Source organism: Medicago truncatula, chromosome 7 (genome assembly GCF_003473485.1).
Source record: "Medicago truncatula cultivar Jemalong A17 chromosome 7, MtrunA17r5.0-ANR, whole genome shotgun sequence".
Taxonomy (NCBI): domain Eukaryota; kingdom Viridiplantae; phylum Streptophyta; class Magnoliopsida; order Fabales; family Fabaceae; genus Medicago; species Medicago truncatula.
In genome coordinates this window covers 39,832,489-39,853,742 of record NC_053048.1, presented here as the reverse complement: position 1 = coordinate 39,853,742, position 21,254 = coordinate 39,832,489, and the positions used below count along the sequence as shown (strand labels likewise).

At 31.1% G+C, this 21,254-nt stretch overlaps 2 protein-coding genes across 2 annotated transcripts; both read left to right on the top strand.

Moving 5' to 3' along the window:
* Positions 1-1,373: 1,373 nt before the first annotated feature.
* LOC11437274 (uncharacterized) lies at positions 1,374-6,790 on the top strand. Its single transcript, XM_003624564.4, has 7 exons — positions 1,374-1,909; positions 2,199-2,253; positions 2,665-2,739; positions 4,660-4,754; positions 5,329-5,410; positions 6,059-6,142; positions 6,359-6,790. Exons 1-7 carry the CDS (start codon positions 1,593-1,595, stop codon positions 6,470-6,472), a joined length of 822 nt encoding a protein of 273 aa, XP_003624612.1. The 5' UTR covers positions 1,374-1,592; the 3' UTR covers positions 6,473-6,790.
* A 6,984-nt stretch (positions 6,791-13,774) lies between these two features.
* LOC11436835 (GATA transcription factor 4) lies at positions 13,775-15,022 on the top strand. The gene is made up of 2 exons (XM_003624563.4): positions 13,775-14,015; positions 14,173-15,022. Exons 1-2 carry the CDS (start codon positions 13,899-13,901, stop codon positions 14,848-14,850), a joined length of 795 nt encoding a protein of 264 aa, XP_003624611.1. The 5' UTR covers positions 13,775-13,898; the 3' UTR covers positions 14,851-15,022.
* The last annotated feature ends 6,232 nt before the right edge of the window (positions 15,023-21,254 follow it).

The window sequence follows — 21,254 nt, the reverse complement described above, 5'->3', positions numbered from 1 at the left end:
GCACGAACAAAACTATCAATAAATCGATTCAAAATGTTTTCCGAATTTACATTTTATTGGTTATTTGTTATCATATTGTTTTAACACTTATTTTATCGTTCATAAAATGAAGTTAAAGATGAATGTCAGAAAAATATCATTAGCCAGCCCCATCCTCAACACATCATGGAATGCATAAGTAAAATAAATTCATACATGTGGAAACAAGAGTATATAAATTGTGTTTTACCTCAAGATGAAAAATATCATAATTCAAGAATATACAGATCTAATCTTTAGTGGTAAACTCTTATCATGAATTGATTGTCATTGACAGATCCCGATTTCAAATGCATAACTTGCACAACAACCTCATCAGCCCTGAAGACAACTATTGAAAGTGTTGTGTTGTTGTTATCTTGTGTCACTATATTCCAGACACCAGACTTCATATAAATTCTCACGGGATAACAGTAGAAAAAAGTTTACTCCATTTTGGGAGTTGAGTGGAAGAAAAATAATTCATGTTCCGATTATAGGAAGTTGTCAGATGGTTCTAGATTTCCTTCGCTGCCTTGGAATACCATTATGGAATAGATACTCAGTCCCAAGTCTCTTGATGGCCTAACGTAGAAGTAGGTGGATGATGACATTAGAATGGTAAAAACTTGCAAATAAGTAACTATTAAAGCAACGAGCATAGTTTTTACTTGTTAGAACGAGCATAGTATGCTTGTGTTTCTAGTTCTGGTCTTGTGGTAAAGACTTGCAACGAACATTAGAATGAGATAGTTTGTTTAAAACACATTTGCTTGTGTTTATTTATTTGCAAGTTTTTATCGGTTGCTCGTTGCTTTCATAGATCAAATAGAAGTTTTTACCTAAACTTAGAGTCATATACTAACTATCCCAATTCCCAACAGCATATTGGTTTCATGTTTTAAACTTTGAAGGGTCGTTTTGATCTATGAAGTAGTACTCAATTAAAAATGGATTCATAATATGTCATTCACATGTATGTAGTATTAACTATTAACCAATAGTTTATTTATTAGAAGTTATTATTATTCACTTTTGCATTTGTTTCAAAAAAATAGATAATTTGAATTTCTTTAATAAAAAAAGATAATTTGAATTCAAACTCTGTTATTATTATAATCAAATGATCAAACTCAAGTAGTAATTGAATCCCATACAATGATTTGTTCGATTATAACAAGGTGATAGATATGTAATGGAGATGATCTCAACCCATTAAGATGATAGATATATGGTAACTTATTTTATAGAATTTAATTATCTATTCATAATTAATTAAATGACATTTTTTTTTGACAAAAATTTAAAGGCATATTTATAAATGAAGGGTAAGCCAAAAGGATATTTGGAACCAAAGAGGAATATGTGGTAAAGGTTTTTTCCGTGACACAAATGTTTTTCTTTCTTTTTTTGTTTTTGTTTTTTCCTTAAATTTCAATATTATTGCTTTACAAGTTTTTCTTCTTCTACCTATAATGGGGTTTAATTGAATGATCAACAAGTACAAAATATCTTAGTTGGAATCAAAGTTTCAAAACAAAGTTACAATCTTTAATACTAAATAACCAAAGGGTATGGCACAGTTCACTGCACAAGGTCGCTTGAAGCTTCTCTTCAATGGAGAAACTGTGTCATCTCTCATGGTTCAGACCCACAAGAGAAGAACTAGTTACAAAGGTTCTTCTTCTTTTGCTTCTAGATTTCACTATGCATCTTCTTCATATCTCAGAAGCAAAGTGAAGTGTTGTAATGCTGAGGCACGTCCCAGTGAAGGTGTTCATGATGAATATGCATATGTTTTTGAATATGATGAGGATGATGATGATGATGATGTGTTTGAGGGAGATGGCTTGTCTGGTTTCAGGGGTCTTGTGTTGGATATATCTTACAGGTCATTTCTTTCTTTCATTATTTTGTTTCTTAATTTCTGAGCTAAGAAATTGTAATAATTCTGATTTATTTTCCAAGCTTATATAATTTTACATACATAAAAACAAAATTGATAATGAGTTGGTTAATTATGCATGAAATAGTGTTTTTTTTTTTTTATCCTCAGTGTTGTGTGTGTGTGTGGATAATGTGAAATTATAACATGCTATTTTTTCTTTTATAGTCACCAATATTCAAGACTTCTGCTGAGTTGTTTGCTTATGGTTCTGACTGCTATCATCATGCTCCAGGCCAGTTAATGTTGTATGCTGGAAACGTGCCATTTGTTTAGAGTTTATGGAGAAGGTCAGATTTCTTAGCTCAACTTGTTCATATGTATCCAGTTATGCTATTTAATGTGATTCATAGTTGAGATTGACATGAATGTATGTATAGTTTAAAAAAACGTGGTGATACTAGCTAAGTGATGCTATATCATGTTAATTTGTTGCATAGTGCTTGCTATTTACTTCATCTTAATGCATCTGTTAGTCCCATTCAGCTGAGCTTAGATCTGGCTTAGCTTCACTTTGATTGATTTGTAGTTGATTTATTTAATTTAAAGCTGTGTCATTTCCCAGTCCTCTATGCTCAGTGTGTGTGCACTTTCGAAAACAGACACAAAAACCGTTTCACAACAAGAACATTTAACTTTCTTTTTCTTTTTAAACAAAAAATGTTTATCTAGTTACGATTTTAGATTTTGGTTTTATACAGGCTGATGTACTAGAGTATTATGATAAGACTGTGAACTCCCCCAGTGGATCTTTCTATATACCAGCTGTCTTAAGGGTATGTTTACAGCTATGCTTTTTGGTTATTAATATTTCTGGCACTTCTTTACCATTCAAAAAACACTGCTTCTATTTTTATATCAACATTTGTATTGTCGTATTCTGTTATAAAATGATCCCAAGTTACAAGTGAAAAGAGAATGACTCATCATCTCATTCTTTCCGAAAAAATGGTTCTACGAGCACGTGCACACATACCTGAGAGTATCTTTGGGGGAAGTCAGCAACCGACTAACTGATCAGAAGCAAACTAACTGAACTAACGTCTAACCCTCTAACTACTGTGTGCTTGTGGAACTATCTGGTAATATCCCCTGCAAGCTGAGGATTGATAGATGTCGATCATGTTCGGCTTAGGGATTAGATGGTGGAAAAGCTGAGGTAGCAGGGTTTGGTAAACAAGTTTACTGTTTAATTGGTGGAAGGAAGAGGGAGTAACTTCATGGGGCCAGAGTTTCTTTTATAGGAAAATGTTAGGTTAGTAAATTAGTGAGTTATATTAGTTCCCAGGGTTTGAACCCTAGACTTTCCGGTTAATACTCCTTCGATGTACTTTATCCCACCAACCGAGCTGTCGGCTTCTCGCAAACATGGCAATCTATATCTAAATGTGTATATGAAGATCATTCAGGAAATAGCTAAGCCATTGCAGCTTGCAAATGGCACAAGCAAGTGCGCGATATTCTGACTCGGGGAGGACCTTGCGACTATAGTTTGCTTCTTGGATTTTTGGCAAATGAGGGAATCACCTAGAAAGAAACACTTGACAATAACAGATCTCATAGTGTCCGAACATCCCCAATCTGCATTGCAAATACCCCATAAGCTGAAGAGATGAAGTCCAAGGAAAAAAAATGCCTCTGCCAAAGCAACCTTTCAAATACCTCAACACCCTATGTGCAGCTTTGAAATGCAACATAGTTGTTTTAGGAAGGAATTTGTTCAACTTCTCTGTGGCAAAGCAGTTATGTTGATGAGTTGTAGTAAGATAAAGGAGTCATTCTCCCATAACCGGGAAAATAAGACATGATGGACTAATGGCTGGATGTAGATGGATACCTGGTTCTAGTGGTGTACTAACTGGTTTGCAACCGAGGACGCCACACTCAGGAAGTACCTCAAGACAATATTGCTTATGACTTAAAAGTAATTCCTTTGAATGAGTGAGCACCCCTCACCTCAAGACCAATGAAAAGTTTCAGATCCTAATTTTTCTTATGCCAAACTAAAAGGGTAGGACTGATTTAATGATCCCAAACTCATGGAATGAGTTGCGAGTGAGAACAATATCATCTACAGAGATGAGGAGACCAATAAATGTATCAACAACATGGTGAATGAACATGAACGATGTGAATTTAACTGAACACATTCACATTGAAGGAAGAGAGATGAATGCCTTATACCACTTGCGGCTAGATCTGAGTAAAGAGAATAAGATTAAGAGTGGAAGAGGCAGAGATAGGATAAGCTAATGTAGATGAGGCAAAGTTGCAGCAATAAACCACAAGATGAGAAAATTTTCTTTTGGTTACGGTGGATTTTCTGGTTGCAACAGGAACAAGTGAAGGATAGTCGAAAGTGTGAGGACATATTTCGATGAAGGGAAACTAGATGTTTAGTCTGGTTCTAGGTTGTGAAAACTTACATTTCTGAAACTAGCATTTAATTGGTGTTGAGATCATAAGCTGCATATCCTGTCACACTTGAATATGCCCAAGATATACATTTGAAAGTATACAGGGGAAATAAGAAACTTTCTTACTAACCAGAAATGAACTAACTTCTAACCCTCTAACTACTGTTTACAAGTTCCGCTATCTGGTAATAATAACATCAAACAATGACTGTGGAATGTTTTTCTTGTAATTTGTCTACTCTAATACAGATAAGCTAACATATATTTATTTTGGTGCAGGTTCGTCATTTACTTCAGGTTATTAAAAGAAGAAGAGTAGTCAAGAACAGCCTTAGCCGGAAAAATATACTGTTTAGAGACAATTACACCTGCCAGTAAGTGTTCTACGCTGAACTTTTATTTCAAATATATCTAAATGTGTTAAGTTCATCCACTGAACCAAACACATCCCTGTTTTGATATATCTATCATATCATTAGATGGGGTGGGGGGTTGGGTAGCTCAACTGGTTTGAGCTAAGGGATATGGAGTTGGAGGTCCTGGGTTAAAACCTGGACGAAGGAGAAAAAACTAATCTAACAACTAATTACTAACATTTGCCATAAAAAGGAAAAGAAAGATAAGATTAGATGGTTTTGTCAGTAATCCTAATTAAATAAGGAAAAAGCTAGTATTTTCCTACTCAAAGAACTCATAGGTACTCTTTACTTCGCAACGTAAAAGTCAAGGTAGGTTAAACGAGAAAATTATGGATCATTTTTATTTGACTTTGTTGATGTGTGTTGATTATTTGTTCCTTCTGGAATCCCTTACCTAGCACGAATCTGATGCTTCATTTTTATGGAGTTATCATCAGTCAGAAGAATTTTTTTTGTGTTTTTTTAGCCATTGGGTTAGTAGAGATTGAAGTACTTGCATTGACATGAGATTACCATCCGAAAACAACAGGTATTGCTCTTCGCATGAGAATTTGACCATCGATCACGTTGTGCCAGCAGCACTTGGTGGCGAATGGACATGGGAAAATCTAGTAAGACAATCTTTTAAATAAAGAAAATACTGACTATTTGATTATTTATTGTTGTCCTACTTTTCTAAAATTTATTATGCAAGATCACACTTATAATTACTTATATGTATTCAGCAGATTCTATGAAAACATTTTGTACGAATTATTGACATGTATGTGTTTGCGATTGATCTTTATCTATTAATCTTTTGTCTAAATATTTTCATGGAAAATGAGAAGCTAGGTTTTGTCTGAAGCATTGGTTCCACAATTGATTTGTTTTACGTTAGGTTGAAGAACATAAATTATAGATAGAGAGAAGGCTTCAGAGAATTGCTTTGTCACTTTTTGGGCAGGTTAACCCAAAATATAATTTTTTTCAGGAATAAATTTTGATCATTTATGTGTCTTGAAAAACACCCTGTTCGTTATTGAAGAAAATAAACCCTAGCTTATTGTAGTACTTGATTTGACTTCAAGCTAACTGAAAAACTAAATTGAGATTTGAAAAATAATTATGCGAGTTGAAACAGAAAGCCTCTGTTAACATGAATAAATGCAAACAAAAGCAAACTCAGCCTTTAAGAATGCATAATATTAGTATATATTCTTGATTCTAATTAGGATAGTATTTGCGGCATTTTTCTTTATTGATCTTTTCTGATACAGGTGACTGCTTGTTCTAAATGCAACTCCAAGAAAGGTAGAAAGTCCTTAGAGGAGGCAAAAATGAAGTTGATGAAGGTCCCAAAGGTATTTCCATCTTAACAAACAACGATGAATATGCTTTCTTTGTATGACGCCTTAGCATAAAAAGGCTACAAGTTAGCTACCAAGGAAGGGTGGCCAATGTTAAAAATTCCAACTTTCAATTACATTGTAGCACACTACTCTACCTAGTTTAGCATATTCATGGTTTTTGATGTTTCCATTTTCACAATTAAGAAGAATCTTACTCTTGTTATTCAGAAACCGAAGGACTATGACATTCTCGCCATACCTCTAACTGCAGCAGCTTTAAGAGTTCTGACTGCGAGAAAGGGGACACCTGACGAATGGCGCCAGTATCTAAGTTCCTCTTAGAAGCATGAGTTAGTCTGGTGGTTGCTCTGCATTCCTGTGTGTGATGCCAGACAGACATGCTATGATTCTCTTTGTTCAGCCAAAAAAGCAAAGAGAAAAATCCTCACAAATAGGTTATTGTAAGTAACTCCAATTGATGATTAAATGTTAATTGTAAACAATGCTATTCAACATCAGGGATTGTGTAAAATTTATGTATAGTAAATTCCTGCCTAATGTATGTTATGATGGCTCAGACCTTCTCATTGGTATGTAATAGTCTTGGTGAAATGAACACAGTTGACGTAACTAATCTATCCTCAGAATTTAACCCTCTCATCTATCATGTTTGCATACCCTTGTGTGTTAGAAAGCTTGTTGCCCAAGTTATTTGCATGGCCTGACCAAAGGGAGCTACTCTTCCCATCCCCAACATCAATTTCAGATGTATGCATACGTACAGACAAATTGCACTCAGATGCACACTTCCGGAAACATGGGGGTATTTTAGTAGCAAGGGCGAGGGAAAGCAGCGATCGATCAAACACTTAACATCATAGACCATAATCAATATTAGTTTAGGAACAATGATTCAATTTTCTTAAATGAGGTGTTACTCAAATGCAGTCATACCTGAATATATTGGTATTAGTAGAATTTTTGTTTGGTAATAGTGGTATCAACAAAAAGGTTGGTGATACTGAAATGATTTTATGTAATTTTTATTCTTCATTCAATGAAACCAGCAACCAATAATGGGTGAATTTATTTTAGTAACTTTATGCATGAAAATTCAAATTTTCATGTTAGGAAAAAGATCTCACCACACAAAAATGTTAGAAACATGCAAGAAATGTTTAACTGTAGATACTGAGTTTCTGGTCCATCCAACATCCTCATGTTCTAGTAAAATTTGCTGTATTTCAAAGTATAATACAAAACTGGCTGGCAAATTTTATGTTTTAGCATGTCTAAGTTCAAAAAATTTGGAGCCTTATGCAAAATTATTAGAGAGATGAATTACTAATCCTCGTTATTTTTTATTTATTTTATGAGCTACAAAATTATTTATCAAACTTGTTGCTTCTGATGCAGTAGTTGTTGTAAAATGCATAAATTCAGAACTTGTTGTGGCTTCTATTGATCCAATTATTCAAGACTCTAAAATGTTATAGGCGCCATTTGAACATTGTAGATCATAGATTGATTGTTTTGTCAAAACCATTTATTTTAATGATAAAATATTGGCGGATCACACTCAAGAGTGAATGTTTAATGTAGACATTGATCTTATTAAGTATTCAAAATTATTTCTCTCTAATGAAGGTACCTCATAAATATCAGATCTTAAATGAAAGAGACCCCATTAGAGATGGTCATAGGTATCTATACATTTATTTATACAATTTACTAATGACCAATATGCGGTACAAGGTGAAGCTTAAGGCATAGGCTTGGTTGCTTTGTCACCGCAACCACCATGTGTTTAACTGCAGAGGCGGATCCAGACATTTGATATTGGTGTGGCAAAATATTCAAATCAACTATATTTATTAACAAAGTAAATAATTGATACCTTAAACAATATAGCGAAATGGTATAGGTGGAAGCATTTTACCATTGTGTTGCAGGTTCGTTCAAAAGTGCTTCGTTGTGGCAACTGCCACATAATATTTCATATTAGATCCGCCCATGTGTTTAAGCATGTTGCTAAGTCTAGGAAAAAAAATTAATAAATCATTAATGAAAAGGGGAAGAAAATGGATGTATCAAGATATTTTTACAAGATGGTTAAGGAAGGAAATGCATGCAAGATGTCCCAACGCCATAATATTGAAAATCTGGGGGTCCACTTTTGAAATAGGACCACAAAATTTATTTCTACCTACTTGATGCAATGCAACTAGACCTAACCTAAGTGATTGCAGTAATAATGCACATTATTGTGACTTATTCACATTATTTATTTCTAAATGCCACCCTAAAATCTAACCCGATGACTTATTCACATTTTTACCATAGAGTAAAACTCCACATATATCCATTTGGAAATATCAATTTTCTTTATTTTTTGACGGGAATTTTCTTTAATTTCGTGACTATACTGTATGAGTACGGCAATCAATTAATGTACTAACATGTGTGGTGTAACCAAAAAAATACTAACATGTGACATGTAGTTATGCCACTTACATGTATACAGTTTTGGAAGCTATTATTATTTCTTCATGCATTCTTGTACTTATGAGGCACCTTGCATACACACAATAGTTACTCATACTATAAATCATCATTAAGTGGAGAAAATGGTAAGGCGTTATAATGTTTAACTCCATTTTGTGCATATTAAGTGGTATTAATTAAACTTAGTGCTTAAAATTAAGTGATATGGATATGGATTAAATTGAAAGATGCATGTGACAAGGGGTTTGAGTAGAGTGATGATGGATCATGGAAAGAATCCAACCAATTTCTTACATATAAATATTGGTGGGGAACGTTTGCCTTTACTACTTACTACCACATTATTGTTTTGGTGAATTTTTTCCCTTCATTGTATTCCTTGTCCTTCGCCACGCTTCATGTGGTGAAATTATTGCTTGCGGTGTCCTTAAATTGTAGAGCCATCACTTATGATACCCATCTTGTCCCATTCCCAATCAAACTAGGAAATAGTGCTTCCTTCATTATTTTAAACTTTGCCCTTTTTCTATCTATTAAAAGTGATATTTTAGTGAGCCAAAACTTGTGACTTTATATAATTAGTAGGTGTTTTTTAGTCCAAAGATCTTTCTCTATTTTGGATTGAGACATCATCCTTCATCTTAAATTTTTGTAACCCAAAAAAATCTTATGAATTATCCAAATCGCAAATATTTAAAGGCTTAAATAATGCTACAATGTGTTGGGTTTTACTATCACAAAAAATAATTTTGAATGAATTGATTTTGTAAATTTAATTTTAATTAAAAGTGAATTTATTGTAAAATGTTTTATGTTTAGCTACATGTTTGTAAAATGAGTTGAACTATAAATTAAAGAGTAAAAGTTGCATTTGTGGTCAAAATCTATAAATCATAATTTCAACTTAGAATGAATTTTAACTACAAAATCAATTCTATTGAAAAAAAATTCATGTCAAAATCAATTTTTTCATTTTACTCAACAATAAAATCTTCCATCATATAACGGTGAAATTCAAAGGATATTAGTAGAATTTCCTACCAATTGAATCACCTTTGTTGACATCTTTACCCTTTTTTTCTTCCCGCAAGCAAAACAATCATAGAAGTGAACTTTAAGCGTTTCTAAGTCAAAGCATAAATATTCACCTTACATCATACCTATAAATGTAGTGTGAACACATGCATCATGTGTTGGTTCGTGCTTCATTTTAAAAGTACTTCGCGGTAACTTGAGTAGAAGTACTTGGCGGTAATTTTAAGGGTAACTTGTTCAAACCAATTTGAATCTGAAGCTATGTAAGACTAAGTGGGACATCTAGTTGTCTTGTTGTGACCATGACATTGTTGCATGCATCATTGACATTATGAACGATAAAATAAGAAAGGATATCATTGTAGTATTTTGTAACAAGGGTTGATCGGAGACTGAACCCTTCAATTTGGGATAGCACATGGCATGGAAAGATTTTGAATTATATCCAAGAGACCAAAGCAAACTCATAGAAGTGAGGCATATCAAGTATGAATGGGTTGAAATTTATGTAAAACAATTTTTAATTTGATCTCTACCTGTGTGTGTGAAATATATATATATATATATATATATATATATATATATATATATATATATATATATATATATATATATATATATATATATATATATATATATATATATACTCAGTTGTAGTGACAATGCATTATATGCAAGGTTCATGGTTCAAACTCCGGCCACCACAAAAAAAAAAAATATATATATATACACCTTTCAGAAAGTATTATAGCTACTTCCAAAAAAAGTATTATAGCTAATTTTACAAAAACCAAAATTTATTTACTAATTATACAAGCAATTTCAAATTTTAGAGATGAAATTAAAATTTAGTCAAATAAAAATTAGAGATGAGAATTAAATATTTTTTTTGAATAAAATTATTCAAAAAAAAAAAACCAAAGTTCCTTCATTCCATAAGTACTTAACCATCAGTAAAATTATTCATACAGTTCATGTCGATGTTGTTACTCTCTCGACTCTATTTCAAACTCCATCTTTCTATATCATTCGTTTCGATTTTAATTAATTTGCTTGTCAAGCAATTATCATACTGTAAACCATATTGGAGGTGGAGTTAGCATGCATGAGATGGTAAAATCAATTTGAAGTATAAAATCTTGAACTTCAAAATGCAGCTATATAAATGTTATTGTTTGAGCAACATGTTTTTTTTTACTCAAACCAAATTAACTTATATTTTTGTAAAGAGAATTCATAATACAACCATCAACCATGGAAGCATTAGAAAGACACCATTGCAAAAACATAAGCGCTACCATTAACTCTTTGTCTAAGACCATTTACAATGGTTAAACATATTCAACAACCCTCAACATCCACTTTTTCAATTCCCAACACTCCACGTTATTTTCTCTCTCTTAATTCAACATTCATTCAATTTTTACCTCTCCAATAGTTTTTTCATTCAACACTCTACCCCACCACCTTTTATTTCTTATTCTTATTTAATTTTATATTTTTGTTTTTATAATTACATAAAATTACAATTATCGATTATAATTAAATTAAAATGAAGAAGAATTTTGGTAGCTAAATGAGTAATCAGAAGAATTTTGGGTGTTGAATTGATTGTCAGTGGGATCCATTTCACTAAATAAAGACTAAAACTTCAAAAGAAAAACTAATAGAAAGCTAATAATAAGATTAAGAGAATGAAAAACTTGTTTTTTTTTTCTGTGTCCAAATCAAATGATCAAAGTCTCTATTTATAGAGAAAAAGAAATCATGAATTTTGGTGAAAAAAAAAATAAAAAATTATTTGCAATGAAAATAATTGAGTCCAAAATATTAAGATGATAAAAATTCAAGCAGTCAATCGAAACCAGCCACGTTGCCCCCCGCGTCAGAATTCAACATGTTGAATTCATTCATCTACTCTCACCTCCACATCATATTTTTTTTTTTCCATTTTCAACACCCACATGCAATGGTTTCAACATGTTGAAGGTTGGTTTCAACAACTCATTGCACTTGGTCTAATAAACACGACATGTTGTGTCTAGATAATATAACCAGCGACAAAGCTAGTATTATTTTTATGAGGTGGCCACACAAAAAATTAAGCGAATATTAAATTTAACTAATAAACAATAAAAATTCACAATAATTATTACGGATATAAAATGTAATAGATATAATTTACTAATTAGCTATAATTTACTAATTACTTGTGAATAAAGAGTGTTTTTGTAATATACACCCTCCAGTTTCTAAAAGACAAGATCAAATAATCTGAAAGTTAGATTGAAAAGTAAGTAAAGTCAAAATAATTTTACCTAAAATTAAATTTAGGATAGTCAAATATATATTATCAGGGTAGCTTAATATAACAATAAAAATATACCACCTCATGCAATAATTTTTTTACTATGGGGTAGCCATAACTACCCCTTCCATAAGAAAGCAATCGCCTCTGAATATCACTATATAATCATCTGTGATAAAGTCATATTTTAACCTAATAGATTTCGCGTGAATATCGTCAACCACATGTTTGCAATCTATTTTAAATATGACATTTCTCAAACCAGAAGCTATGATCCATTGAAAAGATATATAGAAATAAATTTCAAGCATCACATAGTCAACTACTTGAAAGCTCATGTGACATAACAAAATTACGACCTTGATCATCATCTCTCTCACGACTTTGCTGAAAAGTAACTTTATCTACAATATTACATTTGATGAAATTGTGTAGAGGACGATCCAACAAATGTAAGAACACAGTTCTTAGTTCTTGAGCAGTCAATTTGTACAATTTAAATTAAAATATATTTCAACAATTTGTTTTTCTTATGTATGATACTATTGGATGGTTAGTGGCATAGCTTATCTATGTACTAATTCGTTTTACCAGAAATTTCCCATGCACGGCTGTGGTATTGGATCTCAGGCCGAATTGCGAGTGAAGTTCATATTCTTTGCTACTGTGTATCGTTTCAATTTCATCTTATGTCCCCGAAGGAACCATATCACACATAAAGTCAAGTAATGTACTTAAATTTCATGTTCTTTTGTTAAAACCAACATCATTATGCTTCTCAATTACATACATATACTCAACTATGAATTTAACAAAAATAACTGTGTTACATTTTACAATATATAACTAGGAGTTATTATGTTAAAAACTAAGTTTATGTAAATAAAAATAAGTGAAATTAGATAAGACTAAATTGCAATGTACCCTTAATATACCAAAAAGCAAAAAGATTTGTGAAGAAGAATCTGAATCTGAATGCTAAAACATTTTTAATGAATCTGTAACTGCAAACACTGGCAGAAGAACCAGACTGTGCTTCTGGCTTGGACTCTCCCAATGCATCTTTTTTGAGAAGTTTTCAAAGGAAAAGTGAAAGCGGGGACCTCTACTACTTACTCCTCTATGCAAAACTAGTACTCTCTAACAACTATCTCTTTTACCCTAAAAACAAAGAGAAAAATTCCACCACCGTTCACACTTCACACCAGAAAATTGAACTTTTTCTTCTATGTTATTGATATCACATTGATTTTGTAGAAGTAGAATTGATTTTGCTTGTAGAATTGATTCTACTTTAAAACTAGAATTTATAGTTTTTGACTTCTACGGTCAATTTTAGCTTTTTAGTTTATTGTTCAGTTCATTTTTATCTAAATATATTTCAACATCAAACATTTTGTATTCAACTCATTTTTAGCCATAATCAATTAAACAAAGTTAATTTATTTAAAATCAATTATCGTTGTTACGGAAACGAACGCACGCTAACACTTGAGCTAAATTTCTTGCTTGAAAAAAATATGCCAAAGGAATAAAAAAAAAAAAAAAAAATTAGAAAAGTAATTATAAGCATGGTATAAAAAAATAAGTGACGTTTTGGGGGTAAACAAAAAGTTAATTAATGAAACATGAGAGAAAGTGATTGGTCTATGTCTGCATGGGACAGTGATGTTTGCTTTTATGACCTGTTTTGATAAATTTGAATTTGATTTTCTTTTTCTTTTTTAACCTTTAATTTAATAATCTGCCGACAAAAAATCAAGGACCATAATAAAAGGTGAACTGAGACAAGGGTTGAGTTGTAACGTAGCTTAGAGAGCACCAATTTTGGCTTTCTTTTCTCTTTCTCCTTGCCATTTTCCCCTCTCTTGGTGTGTTCAAATTTATACACCCCCTAAACTTTTTCTACACCTTATCAAAATGGATGTGTGCCAAAATGTACAAGTTTCTAGTGAGTGCAAACAAGAGAAGGTTCTTAACCCTTCTTGCTCTAACCTTTCAAGTAGCCTTGATGACCTCTTTTCTGCTCAAAACATGGTTAGTCTTTGTTTCACTTTAATGTTAACTTCTGATATATTTTCAACTTTTGTTACCATTTTAAACTCACTTGTTATTTCCTTGTTCTAACATATATTTTTCTTACTATGTTTGAAAAAAGTAATTTTACATTTTTTTGACCAAATAATTTATGTAGGAAGTGGATGTTGGAATGGAGTGGCTTTCAGTGTTTGTTGAAGATTGTTTCTCAAGCCCACAAAGTTGTGTACTTTTACCCTCAAGTGTTCAAAACACAACAAGTACTGTCTCATCAAAACCTTCAAACACAGTGAAGAAACCAAAGCAAGAACAAAATGAGTCACCATTTGCAGTTCCAGGCAAAGCAAGAAGCAAAAGGAAGAGACTTTCAGCTCCAAGAAGACCAAAAGACCCTTTAAGCATCTTATCCAATACCTTAAACCCTCAAAATGAGTCACTATGTTCTGACCCACCTCTCTTAAAACAAGCTTATTGGTTAGCTGATAGTGAACTCATGGTACCTAAGGGTGAAAAAGAGGTAACAAAAGATTGTGAAGTGGTTGAAAAGGAAAGGTTTGATTTTGAAGGGTTTGTTAACAATGGTCAAAATCCAATTCCAACAAGGAGGTGTACACATTGTTTGTCACAAAGGACCCCACAATGGAGGGCAGGCCCATTAGGCCCAAAGACACTATGCAATGCATGTGGTGTGAGGTACAAATCTGGTAGGTTGTTGCCAGAGTATAGACCTGCTAAGAGTCCAACTTTTGTGAGCTTTTTGCATTCAAATTCACACAAGAAAGTTATGGAGATGAGGATGAATGTTGTATCTTCCATTAATCCTCCTAGTGAGTAGTGTTAGTGGTTTAGTATTATTATACATTTTTATGTAAATCAAAGTTTAAATTTTAGGTTAAATTAACTATTTGGAAACATGAGATAGTATTTAGGTGATCAGTTATTAGTGCTATCATTATTGGAACATTAGTTAATTTATTATTGATTAATATCCTGTTTCATTTTGTCTCTTTCTCCTCCTCATGTTATGTTACATACCATAAAGCAGTATTTATTCTTTCTTTTATCTGTCTGAAATTTTTTGGTATGATTTGGGTATTTGTGTGTAACTGTCGAATAGTATAATGATACGTTTGGTTTAGCATTTACCGCGTTTCGGGCACTTTTGCCGTGAAAATACAGAAGCTGAAAATTGACGTTTCGTTCGTCTAATACCATCCCATCGCAAAAACAAACCTAGCATAAGAGAATGTTGGGAATTACTAAGGATTAGATGAAATCAAGGTGACACGATGTTTGCGATTTTATTAAAGCTTTAAAGTGTATCTTTTGTTAAAATATGGTTGTACATCGCAATTTTAACAAATTCACTGCAAATTTAAACTTGTACTAATGCATCAAGCAAAATTAAATTACATATATTTTTAAACTCAACCATCAACTTTTTTAAGGTTGCTACATTCTCACTACCTTAATTCAAATTGAAGACAAATAAGTAAATTAAAAGAAATTTGTGTCATTTCATCCTAATTTCATTTTTGAATAGTAGTATTTATTCTTATTCTAAAAGAATGTACAAGTCTAGATAAACCTTATGGTCTTGCCTTTCACATTTTGTCAATCGGTGATGTATTTTCCATTTCCATATATAAGCATTAGGATAAAAGAACTCAAAAACAACCAAATGGTGTTGTAGAAAATACCTAAGGTGTGTATGTCATTATATTATCAAAATTCAAAGGTGTAGGGTACGCATATGATGCTTGCCTTGTGAATTAAATTATCTCATCTTTCCAATTTGGTGTAGTCGTATTTTACCTTTGAATATGTCTTTAAAATAACAACTACGACGAATTTTGTATCATTTGGTATCATATGCTCTGTCAGTATGGGCATGTGGTAACGCTCTTAATTTATTCATACTTGGCAGTTGGCATGCACTACCATAGAGAAGATAAGGTAACCCATTACGATATGTACATACACGTGAGTGTGACCAACAAATTCTCTACACTTTGAGTTTGAAATACATATATTAAATGGACACTAAAATAAAATAAAATTCCTCATATTTCAAATTTTGTTCTCTCAATTTGTTTGATTTGACTATATGACAAAAAAAGAGGAGGGGGAATATGAGTAAGAACGAGATTTTGAAAAATACTAGATTCTTACTACATGGCTGTGTTCCTCTTAATCATGTTCGGCCTTGGTTAGAGGAGAATCACCGACCTTAACAATTTTAAGGAATTAATAAACGAGGAGAGTTCGTTTGGTAGAAAATAAACGAGAGTTAACAACACATTCTCTAACACGTTCTTGTAACTATTTTGTATATCTTATAAAGACACACTGTTAGTGGATTGATGAGTTATACTCTTTATCTGTCTAAATGTAAATCAATTTGGATCGAATTGAGTAAACAATTTTGATTTCTATCTTGTTCCTTAGATTGATTGTTTGTTTGTTATACTCATAGGTTCTAGATTCGTTATAGATTGAATTTATTGTTGCTTCAACTATTTAATTATTGGTTGTCATTGTTATTTGTTATATTGGGTTTGTGCATTAATACAATACCTTGTGTTTAATCAAATTAAACTCTTACTATAATCGACGAAGAAATCAATATTTATGACTTAAAAAAATTATATAAAACAATAACAACCAAGCCTTATCCCACTAAGTGGGATCGGCTACATGGATCAAATGACGTCATATTGTTTTATTATACACCAAATTTGGATCCAACTCATTGACCTCTGATAGTTTTCCTAGGTCTTCCTCTACCTCTTTTAACTTGACTCTTCTCCATTTGATCTACTCTTCTTACCACGACATCTACGGGTCTTCTCTCTACATGCCCAAATCATCTAAGCCTATTTTCTACCAACTTTTCTACTATAGGTGCTACCCCCACTCTCTCTAATGGTGTCATTCCTAATCCTATCTTGTCTAGTCTTACCACTCATCCAACGCAACATCATCATCTCTGCTACACTTATTTGATTCTCATGTTGACTCTTAACCGCCCAACACTCTGTACCATACAACAACGCCGGTCTAACTGTTGTCCGATAGAACTTTCCTTTTAACTTAAGTGGTACTTTCTTATCGCACAAAACACTTGAGGCTCTTCTCCATTTCAACCATCCAACTTGAATACGATGGCTTACATCTGCTTCTAATTATCCGTCATTTTGAAATAGACATTTTTTGAAAATTCATTGAAAAAACATTAAAAAATTCATTGAAATTTAGTTTTGTGTACATTTTTTAAAAATTTATTTATTATTTTTATCTGGATCCATTTGCCTCATATTGTTTGTAAGGGTCAATAATATATTGGAAATTCGTGCCATTAAGATTTCAAATGACATGTCCACCCATCCATATTGAAACGATTGATGATGCTTAAACAATTTTACTCGAATTCCCTCCACTAATCTTAAATTTAAATTTGAAATCATACGTTTAGTCAAAGATGGAATTACCGATTATGAAGCTGTCTGTGTCCTATCCATCCATAGATAGAAAGTTGCATATGAAAAGAAAAACAGATTAGATTATTACTCTGTTTCTTTTTAATTGTTATATTTTGACTTTTTACACAAACCAATATACTAAATGTATTTTACTATTTTTGATACAATAATTTATGTTTTGCCTATAATATCCTTAATTATTTAATATCATATTTCATATATGGGTTTTTCTATCATGTGCAAATTTGTACATGTTAAGAAATTTAAAATAGTAACTTTGCATTGGAATTTGAACATTTTGTATTAAATATATAACTTTTTGTTAAATAATTTTGTATTAAATATATAACTTTTCATATATTTCTCTCTCTGCAATAAATTATTAAGGGCGTTATAGGAAAAACAACATTTAATGTTACATTAAACTTTGAAAGTGACAGTTAATTAGAAACAAAAAAATTCTGTAAAAGTGACAGTTATAAAGGAACGGGGGAGTAATTAAGAGATACGAATTGACTTATGTAATATTTAGTATAAATTTTGAGGTATTTATTTGAACAATAATTTTTTTATATAATTTTTAGGACAACCAAAGACGTGCCAAAAAAATGTAGATATTGACACAAAAATTAGGCTTAATCGGTCCCTTAACTTATTTTAATTTCTCAGTTTAGTTCCTTAACTATTAAATGTTTCAATTTGATCCTTATCTTTGTTTTCGTCGTTGATTTGATCCAATTTTATTAATTTTAAATCCCTAAAAAAGAAGACCGTTGGATATAGGAAGTTCATCATATCTAACCATTAAGGATTTTCGAAAATAAAAAAATTCTAAAAAATTGGAAAATTAATTTTCGAAAATAAAAAAAATTCAAAAAAATTAAGGATTTTTTTTATAAAAAAACTTGGAGAATTACTTTTAATTTGGAAAGAAAAATCTGAACTTTTTTGAAATATATTTTCTAATAATTACCCAAAATGGCTTTTCGTTAGAATCAGCCAAAATCGTAAAATCTTCATAATCTCGTAAAAAAATGATTTTTAAAGTAATCTGAATTTTTTCGAAAATAATAAAATGTTGAAAAAAAAATCTGGATTTTTAAAATAATCGTAGTTCTGAAATAAAATTTTTGAAAAAAATAATCTGAATTTTTTCTAAATTTGTATCGAGATTATTAAAATTTAAAATATTTTCCAAAATTTTAATTTTGTAGGAAAAAAAGTTTCGAAAAAAATCTGACAGTTTTTTTAAACTTTTGAATTTTTACTTTTTTTGTATTTTGAAAATTAAATTCCTGGATTTTTTAAAATCTTTTTATTTTCGAAAAAAAATCTGAATTATAATTAACAAAAATCCATTTTGGCTAATTATTAGAAAATGTATTTCGAAAAAGTTCAGATTTTTCTATCCAAATTAAAAGTAATTTTCCAAATTTTTTTTTTTTAAAAAATCCTGAATTTTTTTCAAAATTTATAGATTTTTTTTTTATTTTCGAAAATTAATTTTCCAATTTTTTAGAAATTTTTTATTTCTAAATTAGTATAAATGAATTTATATTATTTTTAAAAATTAAATTTCAGATAGTTACGTGTGGGTGGTACACGGTTAGATATGATGAACTTGCTTTATCCAACGGTCTTCTTTTTTATGGATTTAAAATTAATAAAATATGATCAAATTGATGACAAAAACAAAGATAAAGACCAAATTGAAACGTTTAATAGTTAAGGGACCAAAATAAGTTAAGGGACCGGGGAATGTATTAAGCTCAAAAATTAAAGAACAGAGAGATAGAGGATAAAAACACAACAAGAGTATGAAAAATTGTTCTAAAATAATTATATAAATATCATTCCTAAAAAATTTTACATCACTCCAAACAATGTAAGAGTTTAATTCGATTAAACAAATAAGGTATTAGATTATTGAACAAATTCAATTAAACTGTATTTTTAAGTTTGAAGATCGACGGTCCAACGATTCGAACTATAATGAACTTAAACTCTTCATCACTTGTAAAAGTATTAGGTCATCTATGTGATATTTCTTAATTTCCAACACTTCTATGCAAGTTTAAGTGAGACTCTTCTTTTTCTTTTACCCGTTTGTGACTTAGATAGACAATAGTCTTTCTTATGTGTTTGTCTTAAAAGAGGGTTGAATTGAACCGCATGACTACGTGTATTCAGTGTGGCACAATAACGGACTAGTTTGTATTTTTAAATCCATAGAATTATGTATAAAAGTTTGAATCAATGGACTCAAAATCTTTACCACTTATAAACAACACATTAGGCCTCAAAATCTAATACTCCTACGAATTGAGTATTAAACATAAGAAAGGAAAAAGTTGCGAGTGGGGAATATAAGAATATCTCACGAAGCAGATTGACCCTGTCTTAGAACTGTAAAGAATCTGAAATTTTTAAAAAGAAGGTTAAATGGAGCCTAATTATTAGTAACAAAAGTCAAAAGAGAATGCAACCGAATCCCTTTATGAAGAAAAACAGCTACTGGTTATGGATATTGCCTATTGGGGTGAGGTGGTGCAACGTGTGTTAATAGTATGGTGCTTTTGTTGTGGGACATGGATAACATCATCCAAATACTCTTTTTGAGAGAGAAGTGTAAATAGTTGGTGGTAGATTATGGGGGGTGCATAATTGAAAACTAGAAAACAACCTCTATGGCCTTCAATTTCTTCTTTGTCTGCCTCATCAAAAATCAAATGGTCCCACCTCAATATTAAGAATCACATGGAGGGAAAGAAAGATGGGCATGAGTAATATAATAACTAAATAATCAAACAACATTTGACTACATAATATATACTATAGAGAGGGCATTATATGTTATGCATTCACGGGTGTATTTGAATCTAATTATAGTTAGCTCGAATTCAAATTGAAGGTCTAAAAGGGTAGAAGTAATCTTACTAGATTTCTTTTTACTCCAAATCTTACTTTTTACTTTCTCAGAACTGATATATAAACACACACTTATATTCTTAATTACATAATCCCCACATAATAGAATTTTCGTGATCTTATTCATATGTAGAACGTTATAAAAAGTTTATTTACTTAAATTTGATTTCTTTTTTTTTTTAACATGGGGTGAATAAAATGTGAATATTTTTAACGTCAAAAGTTTAAGATGAAATTAATAAAAATTTTAACCTAAAAATTAAATTTTGAGCATACTTTATGAAGAGGAATGTTTCGAAATGTTCTAAACAAGTCTAAAAAAAAAAATCATTCAAAAATACATTTTGACATAATTGCATGGACTAAACTGCATTCGAAAAATATTTGTGAGGATTAAAAAACTATTAAATTAAATAATGACTAAACTTAAAATGTTCATATTTTGTAGGGACCAAAACATATGCAAGTATGTGCCCCTTTTTATTTTGTACATGGTTAGCGGAAATAAAATTTGATTATGAATTTTCTATTTTAACTCTAATAAAGGGGAAGATGAAAATTTTGTACAAAAAAAAAAGGGGAGATAAAAACTAAGAGTCAATTTTTACTGTTTTATTTGATCTTATCTACTCGCATAAGTTTTGTGTTACGGTTTGAAAGAATTTATGAAAATAGTTTATGAAAGTTTTCACGTGGAAATCAATTAATTTATCTTTATGGTGAGACCTACATAGACGTGTTGAAAAGATAAATATGTATTAGTCATTAATAAGCATTAAAATTGATGTTCGTTAGATATCTACAAGATTGCACATGAGACAATGCAAGC